The following is a 24,688-nucleotide window of genomic DNA, read 5'->3' as shown; positions in this document are numbered from 1 at the left end:
CTGTCACAATCCATGCTCTCTACTAAGAAAAATCACCCTTGTAACTTCCTCATTTCAAGGCTTAGGTAGTTACAGCAACTCCTAAAATTTCTTCGACACTTGGAAAAATGTGGCAGTGGCTAACACTACTGGCTGCTCTGTAGATAAACAGTATTAGTTAGCTGAGCAATATACAGTGATTTTAAGATTAGAAATGTAAGGTAGTACAGAATGAAAGACAACAACAACAAAATCTCCTGTGGACTCAGGAACCTTGACCAACCACAGGGTTCTCATAATAATTTGTGTACAAGTGTAGATTCCAATGACCAGAAAAAAGTTTTATTCATCTGCAAATTTAAAGATTTTCGAAATGGCTTGCATGCACCCCTTTGGTTGCTGTTAAAACCGATTTGAGACAAACAAAGCCTACGGATGAGTGACTGGTCCATGTTGGGTCTTGAGGCTTCTCTATCCTTCTGCGTTCTTCTTTCCTCAACGAGATTGTCTCATCTGTTGGGATGATGACGGTGAGGTCCTGGGTCTCACCTGGGGTCGTACAAAGTAGGTCTGACATCAGACTGTCCTTGGCCTTGAGGGATTGCCTGCTGAGGTTACTGAATTCCATCTACCAGTGTGTGATGGAATATTTGTCTCATCTGTTGGGCTGATGACCTCATCCTTAGGACAAACTATCAAGTTTTACATCAGACATTCTTTAATGTCCTTGATAGATTGCCTACCAGGGTTACTGAGTTCCACTTACGAGCAGTGTGTGAAGCTGTGACTGAGTAGCCATCTTTGTCTCATCTGTTGGGATGATACCCTTATCCCTAGGACAAACTATCAAGTTTTACATCAGACCGTTCTTTTGTCTCCTTGATAGATTTCTTAGCAGGGTTACTGAGCTCCATTTACCAGTGTGTGAAGGAATCCAGACTGAGTAGCCATCTTTGTGACTGCCTCATCTGTTGGGATCATGACCTCATCCTTAGGACATCAGACTGTCTTGTCCTTCATGGATTGCCTGCTGGCATTACTGAGAGTGCAGGAATCTGAAGCCATCTTAAAACATAGTTATTTTCTAACTGCTGCCCGTGCCTTGCCAAACAAATCTTGGTTCAAGCCTTGCCTATGGTGATCAAGAAAATTACAGACCACAGTGGCTTCAGGAAAGTGAACTTTTCCCACACTGATAAGAAGACCAAAACCACCTCCTTCATGAATGTCTCCCTAGGCCTGCGACCATTTTTGTCAGAGTCAAAGTTCTACAAATCTAATCCCCTTTAAAGTTTGTGAGATTCCCATACAGCACAATCTCCAGACAGAGCCATCTGTGTCAAGGTTTTAGAGGGTTCTGGCTTAAGCCTTCTAGTCGTCACATTGCAAAGTAGGAGCTGCCAACTTGGCTTGTACACAAGTCTCTCTTCCTCTTCTAGCTTTACTGTCTGAACATTTGCCAACTTTTAACATTTGTTATTGATTGAACAAGGGACACATTGACTCAAAATTATCAGGTTTGCGGGATATGGTCACTTGCTACACCCAAGTAAGAACTCTTCAACTTTCTCCTGGCTATGGTCTATGGAAGGTGAAAGGCTCAAACAGTCTGTAAAACAAAATCATAGTAATGCCTTTCAAGGCATTCGGTATCATTTTGGAAGCAGTTGATCTGATAGTGATGATGATCATCATCATTGCAGGGGACCTAAAATGTCAAAGAAGAGTTATGACATACAAAAGTGATATAACTGCCTGCTACAGCAAACAACCATTCAATCATAGTGTTAACATTTCAAAGAAATGACAAGTCTTTGATTAGACTGTCACTTTTCTTGTAGTTCTCTAGTTAAACAATAATCCAACTGCTATCATTGCTCATGTACATGTCGATCTGAGCTGTACAAATTCTGTACACTTAATAGATATCATTTCTAGCACAACTTGATTCAGATATCAACAGTGAAGCAGGTGATACCTTGAAAGCATCTAAGAGCAGCGGGAAGTTATGGATAAAGGCACTGAACTGCTGGCAAGAGACTGGGAGTCAGGCAAGGACAGAGGAGATAGGGACTGTGACAAAACAACTTCCAGACACATTGTACATGTGTAGGTACAAGGTCAACGTATTACCCCCTGGCAAGTTGCTGCCAAAAAGGTATTCTGTAAACTCTGGGACAAGGGACACATTCCCATGTGTTTTTGGTGCTTGGAGCACATGAAGATGACACATGTTTTCTTGTGTGTGGTTTTTTTTTCAGACAAGATATCATTGTCATCAAAAGACTTGGATCTTTTTTATTTGTAGGTCTATATCTACTTGTCTTATGTGAAAAATATCTAAAAAATAGAATCCTTTTTAGATGTGTTATATTTGATAGATCTTATGTAGATGCACGATAAGTAGCTAGCATTATAGCAAACTGTAACTTGAAAAAGCAATATGCTTTACCTCAAGTGAGGATGACTGTTTCATCTTTACCTCTATAACTTGAACTTTTACTGTGGGATGTTAGAAGTTTTTTTAGCTAACAGGTTACCTCAAAAGGTACTTCACTGAAGTCCACCTGGCCTCCCAGCACGGTGATGCCGTCCATCTGTATGTAGTGTGGGCTGTGGGGAACGATGTGCAGGGTGTCCATCCACTCACAGTCAAAGTAGAACACTATCATGTCGAAGGTTGCAGATACTGCAAAACTGTGCCACAACCCATCGTCTAGGTCTGGAACGGACACACTGGGGAAATAACAACAGGGGAACAGTTAGCAAGCAATCTACAAGAACAGTGAGAAACTGACAATTCTGTTGATCATAGCATGACTGTTAGTTCTTTCCTGTTTCTTTCTTGGTATGCTAATGAATAGTAATGATGATAAAAATCATCCCTTTTAAGAATAATTTCCACATCATTTTCTACCATTCATGAGGATGTTCTCTTGATGCTTTTATCATCTACATTGAAGTATTTGTGGACATAGAATTGGGCAAAATCATCAGATGGGGAGAAAGCCAACATTCAACTCTTGCCACAAAAGATAGGTACATTTGTAATTACTCTCCTAGTGAAAACATCATGTACATGAATATTAGTACTGCAGCTGAGTACAGTCTAGCTAAGTAGGACTGTGGGTCATATCGACTAACAAGGTGATCCTAAATACAGGCCACCTGCCTCAGTCCCTCCCCTCATGCTTAACTACTTGAGCCAGTTCTCATGCACATGAAACAGTTAGGCAGAAAAGGACAAACTGCTTTGTGGAAAACCAAAAGAGTAGACAGTTTTCATCGACGTTTACCTTCCTTTAACCATTTGTGAAGACTTTCTGTGTATGCTACAAAAATGTAATTCCCAAATGAAAAAGTGCATTTTAAGGTAATGTGTACCTGATTTATGCAAAGTGTTAGAAGAAAAATGTTACAATACTGTGTCTCTTTGTAAGCCACCCATGCTGTTGTTTACTTTGAGACTTAAGTGTTCACCCTACTACTTGTTTACAACTGCATATTTTCAAATCAACACATTTACAGTCAGATTCAGGTTAGTTCCTACAAGAGAGTAACAACTGTTGACATTACATTACTTCACCTACGGATTTGCTGATTTTGTGAGTTTTTCTCTTGTCTTCTCTGATGGAATTACAAACAACTGAGTTGAGATACATGAACATGAATAAATTATGCATGTACAGAGCATATCTTAAACACGGTAAGTCCAAGCTGTATCCGTATAGCAAAGATCCATTGAGTGAGCACTACCGAATCACAAATGCTCATGATCTAGACAGTACGTACTGGACAGTTCACTGACAGAGACTCAATGAATGGTACAGAACTGGATAAGACCCTACTCTAGCTAAAATCCAACCATCTTTCCCTATGCTGACAGTTTGGGGGCACGCTGGGTTGAGTCTGTCAATGTTGACAGCTGATGTGACCCCAATGCCCAATCTCAGGGTTATAAGTGCTGCCCTGCTGGGGGTCCCTATTCACAGGAGTTAGGCACATATACATGTACATGTGGAGGTGGTTGTGTTGGTACTTACAATAAACAAATCTGAAGAGTCAGGCTAAACATGAGAATCTGCCTTGAACTTCAAAGTGCATTAATTTTTAGAGACTGCATTTGAAAACATTTGAGTAAAACTACATACTGAGGGAGAGAAGGGGGGGGGGGGAAGAAGGGGGGGAGAGAGAAAGCCACCACAGGTTTATCATAAGTGTTATCAACCTAGGATGAAGGAGTTTGGAGAGTTTCCTCTTCAATTATGGAAGTGGAATCTTTATTTGAGAGCTTCGAGTAACACCTCAAGATAGAAATGCTGGTTGTGACAAAAAAAATCATGGAATAGAAAACAGCTGCCACTGGTGTGTTACACAGAAAGAAGAGCAGTTACACAGGCCCACCAATACAGACACAGATACAGATAGAAACCTTACCTGTATATTCCCTGACTTGGTGTATATAGCTCTATATCCCTGGGTGAGAGTTTAATTGACAGTTGTAATCTCCCAATAGGGTCCAATATTGCAAATAGATTTGAAAATGACTTTTTGTAGTACTGCAGCTTTGCTGAAATAGTGAACTCTGTAGGAAACCTGGAAAAGAAAAATGAAAAAATATCAGATTTGGAGGTTTTTGATGAAGAAGGAAGAATAACTTTTTCCTGTGTTTCAACATTTAATATTGCTTTCCCTAACTCTACCACAATGGGAGTATCAACTCATTTGTCCCAGACACAAAGAAATTTCAATGTAACATAACTACACAAGTAGCAACATAGCAAAATATCTGATTATATTTGTTGGTTTTAGACTACAATGGAGCTCCAGTCCAAAGCATCTATTTTTGAAATGTTGCTGACCAGATACCGGTATTGCTTTTCATAAACTGTTTATCGATTCAAAGAAAGTCACACACAGACTTACCCCTCTGGAAAAACTTCTTCTGTAGGTGCACTCATGATTGCATAGGGTTCAATGTCATATGCCAGACAGTCAACATCATCGCACGTCTGCTTGATGCCGTGTGGCAGTTCTGGCGCTCTCAGTCTTTCCAATAAGTCATACTTCTTGCCTGGATGTAAGAACGGGAAAAGAGATTTGAAATAAGGTAAATATAGTACAATTTTAAATATTAGGTAAAGCATTGATTGCCAATTGGTTCCATTCACTGTTGATTAAAGGTAATATTAATCATCCAATTGGTTCTTTGACACAATGCTCCCTTCCATCTCTATTGACTGCAGAATTTCAATCTCTTGAAATATACACTATAGACAACTTAGTGCTAAGGTGTTACCAAAACTGTTGTGAACACTAGCTTTGTTACTGCTGTTTATCTGGAATAATAAAGTGCCGTGGACGGACACGGACCTGTTTAGAAAAAACAATTAAAAAAACTTGTTTTTGAGAATGATTAACAATAAGACACAATAGGTTCAAAGACTCATGTATGGGAGATCTGAAATCAAAGGACTGACATTGAGATTAAAGACCACTGAAAGGATACAAAAGAGGAGCTGAGTTCAACTTAAGTTTACAATGCACCCTTTTCATCTTTCATTGCAGCAAATCTGGAGTTGACACAAACTAGTGACCTGTAGCTGACCTGCACATGCCAGTGACCCATTAGCAAGTATTGTCCACAAGCTGCCATGTTTTGTGATTATAAGTAGAATAAACTTAGAGTTTAGTTGGCCTGCTTTGGCTACAGAATGTGTCGTTCCAAACCTTTTGATTTTGCTGCCACAACATGAATGTATTGTCACCGACAACATGATCTGTTTGGTAAAAGTGCTTTTCTGTGGTAACCTGAAGTTTAAAACTGTTATTGCCGAGGAAGGTCAGACTAAACAATGTCTTCCATCATCAGAAACCAGTGAAAAGCTGTGCAGCTCCAGCGATCAAATTGCCATTAATCTTGGTTGACAGAACTCAGAAGACTGACAGTGTGAGGTAAATATTGACATTATATACCTGTGAATGTCACATCATCCCCCCTGGAGGTGTTGACTGCCCAGAGACCAAGTGGTGATTTGTCTTGATTCTATTTTATTGGTTGGGCTGACATGAAGCCAGGATGCCCAGCAAGCCAGAGGCTATTACTAAGACTTGTGTTACTGTTAGCCAGTGACTTCCGAACTGACAGCTTTTGGCCATCACACATTAATCCGACAGAAAGCATTAGATTCAGATGATTATTTCTTCCAATACCTCTGTTTAAGGTGTATTTTTTCTTGTATATAATGTATGTCACTTTTAGTAGAGTAGTCCGCCACTTTTGACAGACTGTATTACAAAATTACCAGTATATCTGCAACTGATTGTGGACAGATATCAATATATTGAAGACTTATAGTTGAAGTGGTTTTCCCCACCTGTGCTTGGCATTTCATGTCCTTGATTCCATCTCCTGCTATTTCCTGAACTTTAAAACACTTTGCTTTAGATCATGCAATACAGGAACGTGTTGTACATCAGGCCTTCTGGCATTGAGACAAAGAAAAGTGAAATTCCCAAATCTAAGTCAAGCATGTTTATGGCGCCTAAACCACAAATGCAACACTATAAATCTGTCGTACTGAGGTCATGGTGATGTCCTTAAGGTTGGACTGTGTTGATCTAATGCCAAATGTGATTTTTACACATTAAACTTTAAATGCCTAGTAGAAATATTACTGTCAGAAGGATGGCCACCAATGGAGAAGTTACTGATTGTAAAGAACTTCAAAGGTATATGTTCTAGACATGCTATACATTGAACATGACAATGCAAGAAAAGCTTGGCAGAAGTTAAATCCCTCTTTTATCATTAATGAATGTTATGTATGCAACTTTTGTTTTAGGTAGTTTTGACTCTTGTACCCTCTATTGTGTTGGCGTGTAGTACCTTTATCAACTACTGTAAATGCATTTAAGTTTGCGTGGTTTTTATTTCGCGGTAGGGAGAAAATGGCATATTAGTGGTGGTTTTAAGTTCGCGTTTGAAACAATAGTAGTGCTACAGTCATAGGTGGGCAAGAAATTTCGCGGGGGTTTTAAGTTCGCGCTGAAAGTTCACCGCAAAAACTGCGAACATAAAACCAACGTGAACATTTCTGCATTTACAGTATCTTTTATACGTACGTACAGGTAACAAAAGGTTAGGATCAATCAATGCTTAGCCTCCTGTATAGAAGCTCCCATGCATGTATGTAGGCAGATCAGCTGTCCTGGACCCATCCTGTACCCATTAGGCTGTTGGGACAATATGTGTAGGTGTTGAACGGACAGATACACTTGGACTGTCTGACCTTCCTTCCCAAGTTCACAGCCTGGAGATGTTGGCATCACAGAATGACTGATAGCATCATTCATTATACTGTACAGGTCACTGACTGACATTTTCCTGGTCTTTGGAGCTGAAGTACCAGAGAAATTTCCTTAGCACTGTGTAGAATAATCTTACTATCTTTGCCAAGAAGGCCGTGTGTGTGTGTGTGTGTGTGTGTGTGCGCGCGCATGTGCTTGTGTGTGTCTATCTGTCTGTCTGCCTGTCTGTTTGTTTGTTTGTTTGTTTGTTTATTTGTGAACAGAGGAACTCGAGAACTGGTGGATGGATCTTTATGATATTTGGTGTGTTAGTAGGTGATGGCAAAATTAAGAAATGGTTACACACATGTTAGATTACATGTATGTACCCCCTCAAAGGCTGTCCATGGTACTGCAGCAGCATTTATGGTTTTGATATCTCGTGTTCTGGACATGCTAAGGTCATTATCTTTTTTCTTTCCAAAGGTTGTTGTATATTGAGTCCCAGCGCCTGCTAATGTTCAGTAATGATGTTTATTAATTTGTCCCGGGTAGATCAAGTGGTTTTGTCCTTTTATCTGATAAAGCCAATCACACCACAACAAGAGTAATTCTATCAGCCTACAATGTCAAGGCACTTGTGAGGGTCTGCAGTTGCCATGACAACCACATAAAGACCTTACCCTTCTTGAACTTCGTCTCATAACATTGTCCAGACCCCAATTATACCATTGACTCTGAAAGCTAGAATAAGTCGCTTGATCTTGGCCTGTTTCTTGTCTCTTGTCAAGTTCAAAACCAAATGAAAAACTGGGGTAAACATTCACAGATGATTGTGGCACAACTTTTCATTTATCTATAACGAATTAAGGCTCATTTGTCATTTGGATATAAATCAAAACATAGATATACATTTACACATCATTTGAGATTCAAAAATAGATGCGTGGTACTTTACCCCTTCACAGATTTCTTGACGAAAAATTTGGTAAAATATATGTAGTAGCTAAGGCTCTCTTCTTGTTGACTTATGTTGTAAGAAACACACATTCCCTACACAGCACATAGCAGGAACAAGGCTAGAAAAGTTTGAACAAGCAATATTTGCAGATTAAAGAAATTCTCTGCCAAGCACTAGAGGCACCTTGGAGACGCCACACCTACAACATAATGCATTCCATTCGTCGTGCCATGACCAAAAGTCTGCATTCAGTATAACCTTGAACTTCAACAGCCCTATGCTTCTACATCTCGTGCCTCAACAGAATGAAATCCCAGATTCGACCCTCATCTTTTCAATTGTACAAATGAGCCATGTATATTTTTTTCCTGGCACACAGTAATTTTTCATGAACCCAAGGAAGATTTCTTCCAGACAAAAGCTACGACAGGTGGTATTTGTGCATCATGATCACGTCTTCTGCACTGTTCTTTAATAAGTTTCAAAACTTGAATGCAAACAACTGATGGAACACTGTAGAAGGATTCCCAATTCCTGGATCATCAGAATGAGACACTATTGGAAGTACACTCAGTCAAAACAATAGACCATCATCATGATTATGGCTGCATAGCAGATGACCACAAGTCTCATCCACAAAACAGGGATTTGAAAAATTGAAGCTAAGGCATTTATCAGATACATGTAATGTCTTGGTTCATCCTAGCACTTCCTATGTATGCCATCCCTGTCATAACTTAAGGCCAGCATCCAGTCATTATTTCTACTTATCTGTGACTAGTTGATCTGCCTTATAGTTCTCCCTCCCCACAACAACACAGCTGACCTAGTGACTCCCACCACTGTTTATTTTGGTAAGACACTTCTAACTGCAGCATGGCAGTCAGCACTCATTATCTCCAATAGTCTGGGACAACTTTAAACATACTGTCAGAAGCATACACACTCCACCTGTGTGACATGACAGCCCAGTATAATTTATGATAGTACATAGTGTAAGCCACATCATCTGATCTATTAGTTTTCTTGTATCAGTCTGGAAGCCAGTTCCGTTAGATTTTAGTCTGATTTTCATTTAGAGTCAAAGGAGAGACAAGCATTGTCTGAAAGTCAAGGAGATGCCAACCAAGTCACCCTTGAACTAATATCTCACCTTATTAATAACATAAATCAGGTAGAAATGCCTAGCTTTGTCAGCTTACATTCATTCTATAGTCTAATTATAATAATAAAAGGCATGGTGTCATTCCTGCAGGATGCAATACATTAGTATGCTATATGTAGCTGCAGCTGGTTCTAATGTTATCAGCAGACATTGCTCCAAATTATGTCCCTCCTATATCTTTCTGTTAGTGTGTGCGGGTGATGTATCATTTGTCTGGCTGCTGAAAATTGATAATAGTTGTAAAAGTAATGGTAAGATAACAGCTAGTTCTTTTAACTACATGTAAATATTGTTTCATCCTGGCTTGTGCTTCATATTGATGATTCGGGAGTGAAAGGACAGGGCAACATTTGAAAATGGTCTGAAGTAATGTTTTTGGAAAGTTCAGGAAAGTAGAAGTACTAAGTAGTGTATGGGCTGATCCAACATTCCTGTTTACAAAAGGAAAGAACTATGCTATTAGACTGGTATCCATTCCTATTTTCTCTCATTGGTACAATGTAGCCTTATCCAGTACTCATAGCCCTCAGACCAGTACTTATAGCCCAATTCATGATGCAATTCAACATGTAGTCTAATACAGTACCAGGAAATTGAATACAGTATCGGGTAGTTGAATACAGTACCAGGTAGTTGAATACGGATGGATACTAGGCTAGCAGGTACCTGTATCTTCAAGTTAAATCAGTCACTAAACCCTAGCCACAATGTCACTCCTGTTGTACAGCCTGACATTTGTATCAGACAGTGGGTGGTATCAGTAGCCCTGTGGAGTGTTTAGCAAACACTGGGCCACAGCAGGAGGAAACCTACCCTGTGTGACATCTTGTCATGAGAGACCGCTGCTGTGGGGACTGGCCTGTTGAACTATTGGCTCAACAACCTTGATATATTATCTTCAACACTTCACTTCCTAATGGCCCATTTGTGCAAAGGCAAGGTAAACTTTGTTAGGAAACTATACCTTTAGTAAATGGTCTCTAATGATGAAACAGAATACGTTTGTTGCTTTAAGTTAACCGTTATATAATTGCAAAAACCTGCCTCCTGTCTGAATGGCCAGCTTTCAATATCATGAACATGATCATGTGGCACTCTGACTGCTTGATGTCCTGTCATCAAGTGTTTCAGATATTATTCATAAAGTACGTCAGTCTAACAAATTATGCAAATGAAGCTGAATGGTAAGTATAGGTAAAGGACCGGATACGTTACAGGTAGTACAACATAAAGTCTCCTTTGCACACAGTGGCTCATGTTCTAATGTGCATATAATATCAAACTGACAGTTTTTAACAATCAGGTTTAAGGCCACTGTCCTTTCAAGCATAGTTTTACTATGATGAAAGCTTGCTCACTGACACTTGTGACTGTTCTGCCAGCCAGGCTATCAGTCTTCTAACAGTCCTCCTCTGTGGTTCCATTCCGGTCAACTGGGAAAGGACTAATCTGACAAAATCTTATCCATCTTTACTGTCAAGGACCACCAAGCAAATGGGAAATCTCTCCTTAAATTTGTCCCCAAATGTCTAGTCCACAATGTCTTGTTAACAAGCATTACTTGAAAGTTGTACTTTGTACAGGTCAAAGAGGGTTAATCAGTTATAAGTGGTATTACAGGGCTTTGAGACCCACTGGGTGGGACTCTCCGGAGATCTTGTTATAATAACTACTGCCCAGGACAGCTGGACACAGAGGGACGGACCTAGAAGCTTTACTCCTGAACACGACTCCTCATTAACGGCATTAATTTGTAGCCAAAATTCTATGTCCTCTCTGATTAGAGGCCGCCCAAGTTGTGCAGGTTCAAGTGGAAGGTCAGTCTGGTCTAGTCTTGTGCCATACCAGACAGACCATTTCCTCACCATTAGGCCCTACATAGTAGAATGTCTGGGTTTGAATCCTGGCCTTGCCCTTTGTGTTGCCCACTACTAGTTTTGTTGGGACTGTAATCTCCTAGAAAGAGAGGAAGCTAAGCCATTGACAACTGCACTTTGGATGATGTTAAAGAACCCATCACACCTATTGATAAGAGAGGGTGTTTTCCCTACTATCCAATATGACAGCCAAACCCTACAAATGTATGACTTCTGAAGTCACCGCCAGTAATAGTCTGTGGCATGAAACAATATCAAACATGTGTGAGTCGGACTTGAAGCATGACTTACCATATATACATTTGTACATATACCAAGCTGTCTATAGACTGAAACTAGATTGAAATCCCTCAATATCATCTCTGCAATCTCTAATGTCCTTTTCTTATGTGCAATAACATTTGTAAGCCTGGTATAAATGAACTCTATAGTTATAACATAGATTTTCATCTCTCATTCTTACTCCTAGAATTAATGTTACATGTGTATTGTTTGTAAATGTGTAGAATGATACAGAGAATATTGGGCAAGACTATATCACACTATCTAAAATGTGTATTGTGAAGACAGACAGTAAAGGTCAAAAATGACTTGGATCCTGAAATATGTAAAAATTCTTTGGAAGACTTTTCTCCATTTCTCTCAGTTACTCATTAGGTTATCCAAGGTGAAAGTCTGTACCATTTTCTGTCAGGAAGAGGATCAGGTTTAATAGATACATGAGTGTTGATGGATTCTTTTGACAGTGAATGACCCGTGACTAAATAATTACTGAAGAGGGGAGGAAACATAAACAAACCAGTAGGGGGTGGTGATAAGGGCCACCCTTTATTAACTACCTAGTCCATATACCAGTCAGGGTTTTGTACTGATATCAACTGATGCGTGAATATAGCAATAAACAGTGGGTGCAACTCACCACTCTCCCTGCTTTACATAACATGGTACAAAAGATTATCTGACAGCAAAGGGAAATCACCTTCCTGTTCTTAGCTTGTTTTCTTTTTCAGTTCATCCTGTTCGGTATTCTTGAAAAAGGTCAAGAAAAGAAACAGGAGGTAATTAGATTGCCTCATGTCCAATGAAGAAGACATTGAGTGAATGCAGTAGTGAAGAAGGTAAAGTGCAAGGCTGTTGTGACAAGGAACAGAGAAACAGCGGTTAAAAGCGTATAGATAAAAGATATCAAGACTACGTGGTAGGAAGTGTTGTACAGAAAAGTTCAGGGAAAGAAACAAGAGGCCTATCATGTTGCCTCATGCCCACTTAAAACACATTGCAGTAAAGGAAGCAAAGTCCTTTTCTAGGGGTTTCTTACTCTGGAGCTTTGGCTCGACCTCGCTGGAAGTCATTGACCTTCTACTATCTACACACAGCTGTAAATCATTGTCGTCCATCATCTAGTAAACAGGTGAGCCCCAAAAGGCTCCGTCAGATGATAGACAAGAATGCTTCACATGTCACAAAGGCCAAGGTAAAATCAAGGAGGTTCATTGGTATAGTACCGGTATATAGCTTTCCGGGAATACAAGCAAATGTAAAGCAGTCGTTTTCTATGAAGATGCTTTTTTCCTAGTGGTTGATAGTGCTACAGGGCTTTTCACACCTTACACCTATTATCATTTTAAGAAATCTCTGTAAGACTCCTGTTATCAGTTTTGAAGTAAAAGAAATAAGTATGTAAGCACAAGCTGTCACTCATCACTCTACCCTTCTGCCTGTCCTTGATCCATCCCTTATGGATTAGCCCTGTTGTGACTCTTTCTGCTGACCTGACTTATAATGATCCAGCCATTTCAGCTAAGTAGGGAAGTGCTGTCAAAGACATCATGGTTTATCACCTGTTCTGGACCTACTTCTGTTGCAGTAGAAACAAACAGGGAGCTTCACACTTTTCAGAACAAACAAAAAAGTCATGGCCAGGGCGCTGGCTTCCAGGTTGTTCCCACTGACCTGATCTTGGCAAAATATTTCTGTGCCCTAGATATCTGGACATGACTCTTTTGCCAGTCATCTGTGCCTGGGTCTTAAAAGTAAAGTTTGGATCAACGGGTTCTGGGCCCTTGAGTCCATAAACTGATAAAGTAGATGGAGGGAAAAATACCAAATATCATAACAATTCATCAATACTTCTTATGCTACCGAAAACATATCCTTCTTGGCAAAGGTAACTAAGTGTCTCAGAACTCTGAGACAACATCACTGTCATCCTACATGCTTGTGTTATGTTGTAATAACAAGGCTAAGAGAGTGTAGTATTCACCAAATATGGGGGGATGACACACTTGTTTGTTCTGTCACTCTAAGCTTTGAACTTGTATGACAACGATGTAAACTACTTTTTATACAATTTATATGATTATATATATGTATAGAATATCGCACAGGTTATAATTACAGCCAACTGAAAAAATGGGTACTAGCTGGCCAGTCTAAGATCACTCCAGAGGGACTGCGCCCAGGTTCAATGCCATAGGTTTGAAACAGGACAGACGTTTATGTAAACACAGGATTGGGAAGTCTGGTGCCCCAGCTGGCGGACATAACCTCTCGGATTACCAAGGTCAAGTAACATTGGTCGGCATTAGCACTGGGACAGACCAACATGGCTTTACTGGGCCAAGGAGGTGATAGATCTTGATAGAAACTTATAGACCAAAGACGAAGTCCCTAATGACTTGTGCCCCTTATGTCGCAACTGTCTAAACATGTAGCACAGAGTGTGCCCTAAATGTGCCACTTTCACCCAACTTTGTCAAGTTGAATTTTCTTTGATAGATCTGTTGAGAAACGTGATGTTATACAAAATTGGCAACTTCAGGGCAAATGTCCATTACATATTCTTCTGTTATTGCAATGTTGATGAAAGGAACTTAAAGGCAACAAGGCCGCAAAATACTAGTTACATACAGTGGTGATGAATGCAATGAGTATCATAAATGCCATTTTACTTCAGGGATAGGCAAGTCTTTTTAATTTCCTACAATTCATAGGGAAAGCATTAAGTGTAGTGGCATGCTCATGATTTTAGAACAATTTGTAGGTGGCCTGAATTTAGTGTTAAGTGCTGTCAAAAAAGTCTTACTCTTTCTGAGAAGTGAGGATAAAGCCAGGATCATTGCACCCAGAAGCAGGTTGTCTGGAGAAGCTCTCCTCTCCTAATCAATATTTACTCCACACATTTCCTTATCTAATCATTGTACTTAACCTATAAGTGTGGGATTCAAGGTCAAGTGCCCTTCAGCAATGTGTAAATCTTAGGTGGGGTCTGGCTTTATGGACCCTCATGTTTGTCTATGAAGCTTTATTCTCTCCTTGTCTGCTTGGCCTTTTCCTGTAGAAGACCTTTGAGGAGTCTATGTTAATGGCAGGTTCTTAATGTATTAAAAATGTGAACCTCAACAGTTGAGACTTCTTATCTTAGCCATGAAGCCATCCTCTCAAGGTCGTGACCCAAGGGTCAATGATAATGTCCTGAGAGAGGCATGGTAAGGAAGAGGGTGATGTTTCTGGTAAAGGCTGACATTAAGAAAATTAAGTTTTAATGAAAAGCATGCCCAGCCTCCATAAGGTCATGTGTAAGTTAGGGATCTTTGTCAACCTTGTTTAGACTGCAGGACAGAAGTGACCATGATACAGACAGAGGAGCATTCTCCATTAGACCCATTCAGTTTGATCATCCGTAACATGCAGAAGTGGCCATCTTCCTGGACACAACTGTTTTACACCCTTTCATCCAGCGTTTCATTGCACACCTATCGAACACACCAGAAAAGGTCAAGAGTGACCTAGCATTTTAAAAAAAGGGATGAGAAAATGCTAGGATGGGAGTGATAGTCAGATGTCCCTCTCAATAAATGTACAGTAACTACATCATTCTATATATTGGTTTCCCAATTACGGTTCGTGCAAACAGAAATTGTCACAGAGAACATTTTCTTTTATTGGGGGGTATTCCAGTTTCATGAGCAACAATTACATGCATGACCTAGACCCTTCCACCCCATCAAGATAAAGAGGGCATTCTGGGTTGTTTTTCATCCTCATGAAATTTACATGTGGAAGGACTTTGCACTGTGGTGATTGACATTACCCAAAATAAGTGCTAAATTTCAAGACGGTGCTAGGTGATAAAAGATCAAACATTAAAGTCAACATGTTGAAGTGTCAATGTTGAATCAGTCACCTGTAGTTTCTTGTCCAGACCTGTCCTTCTTTTACTCTTTTCTGTCTCTAGTCTTCCTTCACACTTACCTGGCAAGTATGCTAACACTTTGTTACGCATAGGCACCCGTAACTGAAGCTGTAAAACCTTAACAGTCGTACCTATTACTGAGTACACGTAAGGATGCTAAAACGACATTTACAAGAGGAGTCTAGGCCAAACCATACAAGGCTTCAGTTTAAGTAGTTCCAAATGTTAAAGATTGAATTCAGATAAACGGAGGCAGATGGATAAAAAAAGAACTGGGAAGATGAGGGATTCATCAGCTACAGATGTAGTACTATTCTGGTTGTCTAAGTTAATTAAAGCAGGTTAGAACATACTAACAGATAAAAGCAATGACCTACGGGTAAAAAAACCCACTTCCTATTAGCACTCTCATAAAGGTAGTCCCTAATTACCAAAATGATGAAGAAAGTCTTTAAATATCTCAGCTGCAGTTTGGCACAACTTCGCCAGTGAGTAAGCTGAAATTTTAGCATAAAACAGGATCATAGTCTGTGTAATGCGAACTCACTGTAATGGCCCCTCCCAGATGTTGGGCAGGCCACTAAAATGCGATTCAATCAGGCTAACAGGAACAGGTCCAAGTTCACATCAAGGAAAACTATGTATAGCAGACAAATGTTCACCCATAGCACAGGTAGATTCAAGGAAACGTCCGTCCTTCACATCAAAGAATTATTAGCCCTTCACTTTCAGAAGGTACCTACTACAAGCTTTCAGATGTCGCACATCAAGGAAAACTATGTATAGCAGACAAGTGTTCACCCATAGCACAGGTAGATTCAAGGAAACATCCGTCCTTCACATCAAAGAATTATTGGCCCTTCATTTTCAGAAGGTACCTAAGTACAAGCTTTCAGATGTAGCTGTTTTGAAAGCCTTACAAGATGTAGACCTGGAGTCTGGCTTATTCCCATGGGTTAAGGTCATCACCTTCAACCTTCATAGTGCCAAGACTGATTACTGGGTGTTATAATTAGCCTGTCATATTGGTAAGGTTAAACTATAGGAGATATGATGGTTTCCATCAGTTGGCTGCTGTGTGTCTGGACTCAATGACACTGCTCAAAGTCACCGCTTTCTTAACTGTTTTGGTAACCCCAAGGTTGAGTCAAGAGATGAACTTTCTCTTGAGGAAAGGATGAAAAGTATTTAACTTTAAGACCGTACACAAGGCCTGAACATTCCAGCACCTGACGCCACCAAACTTGTGTTCTTGTCTCATGACCCGGGCCTGCTCTAAAAGGTAGAGTTCGCCCTGGAATCTAGGAAAAGCTGGTGACAGTTTGACTGAAGATCTAATTGAAAACACTTACCAAGGACGGTATGAAATGACAATTATAGAAGGATGAAAATAATTACCTTATTTGGAGTTAGCCTGGTTAATTTCTCATGTGACCTTAGAGCTCAAAAGAAATATTTGGGATAGCTAATGAGGCAAGAGCTGCCAATCAGGGGAAAGAGAGGTATGGAGAATATGAAAATAATGAATTGAGGTGGATAATATAGTAATTAAAATTTGACGACATAATCCAATAGGTGATAACTATATCTCTAGTCGGGGTAGAAGTTCAGTCTGAACTCCAGTTGGTAGGTTAGACTAGACTAAGAATAACAAGCACTTGTACGTCCTTGACTTGCCACATTCTCTAGCCAGTGAACTCTAAAGGAAGCTGGTACCAAACCTTTCCTGGGAGGACAATGTGTTCCATGTGGGGACACAGAAGCGCAGTTTCAGTCAAAGCCAGTCTACCCATCACTTTTAGTAGCACAATGCTTTCATCTGTGCGTAAGATTTTAACCTTCCTGTCTATACCCTATACCAATAGTGATTGGTTTCAAAAGGATATCGTAGCAGGGAGAAGGTTAAAGAACAATACCATGATTTAAGATAGATGCATTGATCTTGCTTGTAGGTCATTGGTTACTAACAACAACTTCCCTAGTGCACAAGAAACTACATTTCCTGTGTGCCTTCAGTAGTAAAGACATCTCTCAGTACATACAGCCAAACGAGACTAATACCGTAGATGTCCTTATTCAAAGACCTCCATGGTAACCAACAATTCACTAGTTGCATTTAATTATGGGCTTGATCATCAGATCATCCCTGTCAATTTCAGGATGCTACAGCGCACACACAGGTAATCTCACATTGGGCACAAATGGCTGGTGATAGGTCCTGTGTGCTGTCTCTCAGAGATGGGAGGTTTCTGGAACCAATCAGGAAAAAATGTCCTGGTTGACCCTAGGCCTGGACCTTTAGTTCCTCCATGTGCAATGTTTAAAAACAGTAGCCCTCATAGAGTCAGATATAGGAAGTTTGAAAATAGACAAATAACAATATTCAGATCCAACTTTGAGAATGCAGATGAAGATCTTCACATCTACGAGTAGCTCATGTACTGCTAGTGTCTACTTTGCTCATTTACTTTGTACTGCTTGCCCAGATTCCTCGACAAGAAGAATGCAGTTTTAAAGATTTTTTATTCCCCACAAGAATACCAGTCTGGCAAAAGCCTGCAGTTGCACACTTTGATTTACGTCCCTGCACTTGGACTACTTCAAACTCTTCGCTCCCAGAGCCGTCTGTAGCCAGCAGTCACAAATTGGAGGAAATACCTCTTTGGGAAGTGGACCGTATACAGACTAATTTATAGGACTGTCTCGAACTGTTTCTCAATAGGACGGAGTACTGATGGTACATCATTTAATGAACATGCAACCACTTGAAGTTGACCAAACAATATTATCTTTTTAATGATCACCATGCAATATTACCTTTATAATTTCTCACAAGATTTTGACATCTAACCTCAATTAACTCTGAAAATGAATCAATTTCCTTATTTTTATCAGACTTTATCTTTTCGCTCACTTAAGCATGCTCCTAACAATTGATACTTTCAGATTTGTACTCCATAACAGATAATTCATCACTCTTGTCTGGTGACTTCTGATCAGTCACTGGGAAACTTTCGACCAGTGTACTTGTCAATGTCAATAGAAGACTGCCAGAAGATCGTTGGCAGCGACTTCAAGAGATGAACCACTGTTGTCAACTCTTGGCACTATCCTACAGTACTGGTGATGAAACAGTTTCCTGTTTTGTATAAAGTCTGATAAGAACAGATTTGTGGCAGTGAATCAAACAGATTACCCCACTGCTTAGGTTAAAGAGATCATTGCTTCTGCTACAGGAGGGGATCCACCAGTCACTTTCTGGGTTATTTTCAGGCTGGGTAGTTCTGCAGACTTCTTTAGAAGATCTCAAATACAAAGGAAACTGTTATCATGTTGTATCTAAATAGATGTACATACTGATTCAGAAAGAAAAGGGAGGTCTGAACGGTTCGTCTCTCTTCTTTGTAGAATCTGATCATAAGTGAGGTTGCATATTGTACTCTACTAAGGAGCCTGAATGGCCAGAACAATTTCATAGTTGTTCACAGTTGATGAAAAACTTGGTACCAAAGTGGTACAAATGTGAACTGCAGATTTCAAAGCTGGTTTTACCGTGATGAAGAAGTCAAAACATACACAACATTCAAGAGAACTGTTACCAACTGTGCAGTTCTTCTCAAACACAGGACCCAAGGCTAACAACATCCCCATCAGAGGACAGAAACCAGAAGCCTACATTTCATGACTCTGAACTATAGGTCAGAATGTGAACCATCCTTCAAACAGCCACCTTGTTATCCAGAAAAGTCACTGCACTTTATGTCAGTTTGCCATGTTGGCATCTACAAGTTAAGTGCACAAGACACACTTGGTGAAAGCCCTTATCTTTGATTTCCTCTGTCTCACCATCAAAAGAAACTGCTGGCAAAATGGGTCTTACACTTTTCCTTTGTAAGCAAAGACTGTCTGCCACAGTTATTTTCATAATACTGGAGGCTTGGCACTTATCCCAGATGAAGCAATGTTGGTTATTCCAGGGTAACATGGACAGGATGACCTACTTACTGCTAAGTGTTGACAACATTGTAATCCTAGGAGGTTTCAAGAGACCAAAAGTAACCATCAGGAACCACCACAAAGACGACTTTACATCCTCTTTGTCAAGGACAACAAACAAGGGGACAGTGAACTGTGTAGACCTGGCAGGAAGACAACCTGGGGAGAATCTTTCACTTCTTGTGACTCGAATTGACAGTATCTTCCATCTAACTACTGTTTAGGTGGTTAGCACCTGTTAGTTTCAGTACGATTTTGTGAAAAATGTTTACCTATCACAATTTCACCCTATATGTTACTGCAGCAACTCAGTTGCTCAGTGCATGCTACTGATCACATAATCATATGCTCCATTTAAGTAACATGTAGTTGATGTCCACATTTGATTGTTTCATTTATCAATTGGTTGATTGATTGATTGATGATTGATCCAGTTCCTCTGTGAAGAAAGCCCTTTAACATTTGATACACCTACTCTCATCAGCTCTGTACTACTCCATCAACTCTGAGTTGTTAACGAATCATCTCCAATGTCCTGGTGCATCGGTTTCCCTATGTATCATCACACTGTCTAGTGCACATTTGTACAGTGGTGAGCGACTCTGGGATTCTTGCTGCATGGGAGCATCTCCAATACATCAAAGAAAAGACCTCCTGACTCATCAACTGTTTGATTGATGACCCAGAACAGAAGCCTGTCCTTCTCCTCTGCAGGAATCCTCTTCCTGTGTCACTCATCTCTTTTCTGAGATGATTGTGTGTATGGTCATACTAGATCAGTTGCAAATGCTCTTAAGTCCATACTTCATTTCTGTACTTTATACCACAGAAATTAAACAATGAAAGTGAAGGAAAGATCTGATTTAAAGAACAATCAAAAAAAAAAGAACAGCCTTCTTTATCATTTTCATAAAATACAAATGAAATGAAATTTTAGATTTTTTGTCATTGCTGAAGCACAGATGCAATCTCAGACTCTAGAATGTGTTTTCATTTCCATTCAAGCTAAAACTGTGCATTTGCAAAATGTGTAACGACAACCATCAATCATGTCTTGTATCACACAGCATCCTTGACCCACTGTCCTACTCTCATCGACCCCTCCTGTCTTAGTCAGACCATGGGCTTGGTCATGGTGGGTCCGACATTTTCGGCTCTACAAGGCTAATAAAGACAGACATTCTTTTTACATATGGGTGAAGTGTTGACCTTGCATGCTTCTAGCTGATCTACTAAAGTCTAGCAAGATTTTTCATGGTCACGAAGGGTTGTACCTGCCCTGGGTTTAAGGAAGTTGATTCAAATCAGCTGTGAAAAATGCTAGGTGTGAACTGACACAGGTTATACTTCAATGCAATCTCAAACCATGTGTGGAGGTGTAGAGTGCAAGTCATATAGCCCTTATCCATTGATACCTTGTCCTCAATCTGTACTTCTATGATGGACATTCTGAACTCAGAGTGCAGCAAAATCATTACAACATTAACCAGAGTTAATGATGCTTAGCTGGAGTTAAGAGCTAAGCATCATTGATGAGACTAAGAGTTAAGAGCAGAAAAGAACACAATAGGGGGTTTAGAATACCCACCCCCATATTTTCTTTCACTTGCCTTTCAGTCCTTTATTTGTTTCTCCCTGACAACTTAGATCAATCAGAACAGGCTATAGTGGTGTGCTGAAAAAGTTCAGGAGCTGCACATGTGAATGGCATACTATATAATCTGTTGCACACCTAAAACAATCCAGTAGTGATGGTGTACTTGACAGCAGTAAATTCCTTACAAATGTGGCCTACTTTCCAATCTGTCTCTCTTTCACTAGAACAACACCAGATAGTCACTTCTCTCTGGTCTTTAATGAGGAAGTGTCAGGAAATTTAGGTCATCATTAACAGGTGTCAGTCATGATCAGGATGATGTTACCAACAAGTAAATTACTGGTATGCAAAGCTTATGTTTTATAAAGTTGTTTGAATCTCAATATACTGTAACTACATTAGAAAATTGATAAGTAAAGTCATTTTCTCAACCAGTAAAAACTGCTATTTTGGAAAGGTTAGCCCATAAAATGCATCTAGCTAGGCTGTCTGTGTTTGACATGAAACTGCTTTGAGCTTCCTTAGCATGTCCTTGAAATGTTTGAAATGCCAACAGTTATTAGCTTCTAAAGTTAGAAGCAGGCCAGTTTGCCTTTCCTTGAGTATGCTGACAATCGTCACGCTCAACATATAAATACAGAATCACCAGGTCATACTGTGCCACTGGGCAAAATAAAAATACTTGACACTGAACAGGACTACTTTGTGAGCGAAGAACAGGAAGCCATCTACATCAGGGCACACCAACCACCACTGTTTTTGTTGTTGTTGTTGTTGTTGTTGTTGTCAATACCTGCTACATAGTCCATGATGTAGAAAATTGTTTAATCTTAGTTACACTGATGTTGCTGACTTTTCCCAAAGACTGGTTGGAAAATAGTCTAAATTCAATAAAGCTTTCATAAACATGACTGTCTTACTTCAGAACTGTGTCAGCTAACGAGGTTATCATACAGCATCTTAGAAGTCAGCTCTATCAAGATTCTCCTTTGCTTATCTTTTCAAAACTCAATTATTTTTGCTTATGTTTGACTCTAGGGTAGAATCAGGTTTTCAGGGAACTGAAACTTATAATTACCCAGACAGACTTTGGGTGAATCCCTTAAGAGGGTGATCCAATTAGTTCAGCACCCAGATGATTGGAGATGATATGCCTGACTTTCTGCAATCATTAGACATAAAAGGCCTGTTTTAGAACTTCAATAGGTGCATTTAGAAGAACTTGAAAAAGCTTTTAGGGACTTAAATGCTAGGAGTGTGATCAGGAGCAGTGGGACAAACAATTTGACCAGGTATGGGCTGTATTGCCGCATATGGGAGTATATATTAAAGGCTGTCATTGGAAACCTGCCATGAAGCTAGCTCTATGAACAGGAAACATGTGTAAAAGCACAACTTTGTCTGTCAAAACCCCATCACGTGAGAACGCCAAGAGCAACAAATATTCCGCTAACTACATCTACCACTGCGCCATATGATTAGTGAATAATGAAAGGGTTTAAGCACAGACAGCTTTCTGTAGTATTCCAGAGGGGTATCATGCACGTGTATCATGCACTCTAATGAGCAGACTCAGTCATTTACTTCTCCTTGATTTTATAAAATCTAATGTTATAGGCAGGTCTATGGGTTTATGGCTTTGGCTTCTTTTTTGTGTAGTAAAAAGGTAGAAAGGTAAAAAGAATAATGAAAGATTTCCTGCTAAACCCTTTAAAATCATGGCAGGACATCCTCCATTTTTCAAGACTAATCGTAACCAATTTTTGGCCCCTAGTACTGGTAGTTTATTATTAGGAATCCTCTGACCACCTTTTCCCTCCCCTTTGAGGCAAAAAATAAAACAGAGATATCAAACACTGTTTTTTTCCTACCACAAAGGAAATATGATGTCAGAAATAACATGTAAAAATACCCAGAGGCAGACTGATTATTTTTCAACAATGTCCTTGCAGTGTACTGTTGTTTCTTAAGTCTTTAAATTTTTACAATTGGCAGAAGTCACTTTTAGCTTTGTCACACAAGTTCACGTTAGGTCAGACACGGGGTGACAAGCTGTTTACAAAGGGGATATTCTTTCCAATAACGAAGTGAGCCTTCAAAATCTCTAAATACCACTCAATGCTCGAGTATCAACTTCTCCAAAAGCGCTAACAAAACACATTGCCAGGGAGAAGGGTAGCAACAGGTGTCAGAGCTGACACCTTCTCACTTCGCAACATTGGGCAAAAGTTTAAGCTCCCTTCTTCCTTCTTGTAGTGCTGACAGCTGTGTTTACAGAGGTGTATCTGTCCTTTCGGAAAGGGAAAGTGCTCACCTGAATACTGTATGGGCTCGCTCTCTCCGCAGCCGTGAGCCAGGAAAACCCTGTGCGCCCAGCAGAACGTCAGCGCCAGCAGCCGACCCCATAGCGCCATGGCGCGGCGGGCGGGACACCAGGCTCTCCTACCGGTCTCCTCTACACTCCTGTCGGCAGTGTCGAGTCTAGATCCTCGTAGATCCTATCAGAAAACCTACAGGAAGGCAGAGTGCGATTGTAGGTCAGACATCAGTCCTGACTTCGCCATCTGTTAGTTCACAAACTGACAAGAATAATACACATGCGGTAAACACACAGTACTGTCGCCCATCAATGAAAGCTGGCATGGTGTTTACCACGTGTATTTCCTCCTATCAATGTTGTTTTCCGAAGAAACTACTCACAGAGAGCACAAACATTCTGTTCTCTTGATAAATAACAGGGCACAACAGCCGATCGACTTGGACATAAGTAACTAGGACAACATGTTTCCTACAATTCCACGACTTGGCGAGCACGTCTCTCTGCCCTGACTTGTTGCCAAAAGTTGGCCTGTTGGGGACGATCCATTTTGAGGATAGGGGTGCAGGTCCTAGTTTTCTTCAAAGTTTAGTGATCGTTACTTTCTTTCGTAATTCATACTCTACCCCCAAGGGAGCGACGTGTTGTTTCTTGAAGTGTCTGTGTGTGTGTGTGTGTGTGTGTGTGTGTGTGTGTGTGTGTGTGTGTGTGTGTGTGTGCGCGCCTGCCTGCCTCTGTGTGTTTCTGATGCCCTATGTGTGTTGGGTGAGGACTGCCATCTCTTCTTTGTTCTTTCTTTAGTTTTCATTTTCTTCCCTTCAAGGAGAGAGACTTTTTAAAGCGACTTCAGTACAATGTTGCATTTATCAGCAAATACATGCATGAACTTTTTAAGACTGCCTATAAATATTACTTTAAAGTTCCGCATGGCTGAAATTAATTAGTGGCATGGTGGTTTTCAGGATCAAAGATCCTGCCCTTAATAATCATCCATAAACCTAGCTACCCAACCGTGCTATTGACAGACTACATGGCATTGATGATTCTGGTGCTCTCCAAGCAGAAGTTGATAGGGAACATTGTGACCTTCTTATATGCCCCGTTTTCTTCCCTCCTCTCTTCCGCAGCAACCTCTGCTTGGAGAGCAGATTCTGGAACTGCACCAGACACAGCTGAGTGCGCGATATATATAACGTTACAGCTAGATTCCTTCACTACGATTGTTGAAACAGCAACTCAGCTGTCACGCAGAAACAAGATCAGGTGCCCTCAGTTCGCCCCACCCAAGCGATTCGGAGAACTCGTATCAGA

At 40.3% G+C, this 24,688-nt stretch overlaps 1 protein-coding gene across 1 annotated transcript in view; it reads right to left on the bottom strand.

The window, feature by feature from the left end:
• Positions 1-23,892, bottom strand: part of LOC136442607 (collagen alpha-1(I) chain-like) — a 77,384-nt gene extending 53,492 nt beyond the window's left edge. Inside the window, exons 1-5 of the mRNA XM_066439552.1 lie at positions 23,761-23,892; positions 23,375-23,570; positions 4,906-5,053; positions 4,417-4,575; positions 2,520-2,715 (exon numbers count right to left, since the gene is read on the bottom strand). Of these exons, the coding sequence (XP_066295649.1) occupies positions 2,520-2,715; positions 4,417-4,575; positions 4,906-5,053; positions 23,375-23,474 (603 nt within the window). The 5' untranslated portion in view covers positions 23,475-23,570; positions 23,761-23,892. The remainder of the gene's footprint in view (positions 1-2,519; positions 2,716-4,416; positions 4,576-4,905; positions 5,054-23,374; positions 23,571-23,760) is intronic.
• Between the last annotated feature and the right edge of the window lie 796 nt (positions 23,893-24,688).

This window comes from Branchiostoma lanceolatum, chromosome 9 (assembly GCF_035083965.1).
Source record: "Branchiostoma lanceolatum isolate klBraLanc5 chromosome 9, klBraLanc5.hap2, whole genome shotgun sequence".
In the NCBI taxonomy this organism is placed as follows: Eukaryota; Metazoa; Chordata; class Leptocardii; order Amphioxiformes; family Branchiostomatidae; genus Branchiostoma; species Branchiostoma lanceolatum.
The sequence above is the reverse complement of the archived record's forward strand: the minus strand, read 5'-3'. Positions and strand labels throughout refer to the sequence as shown.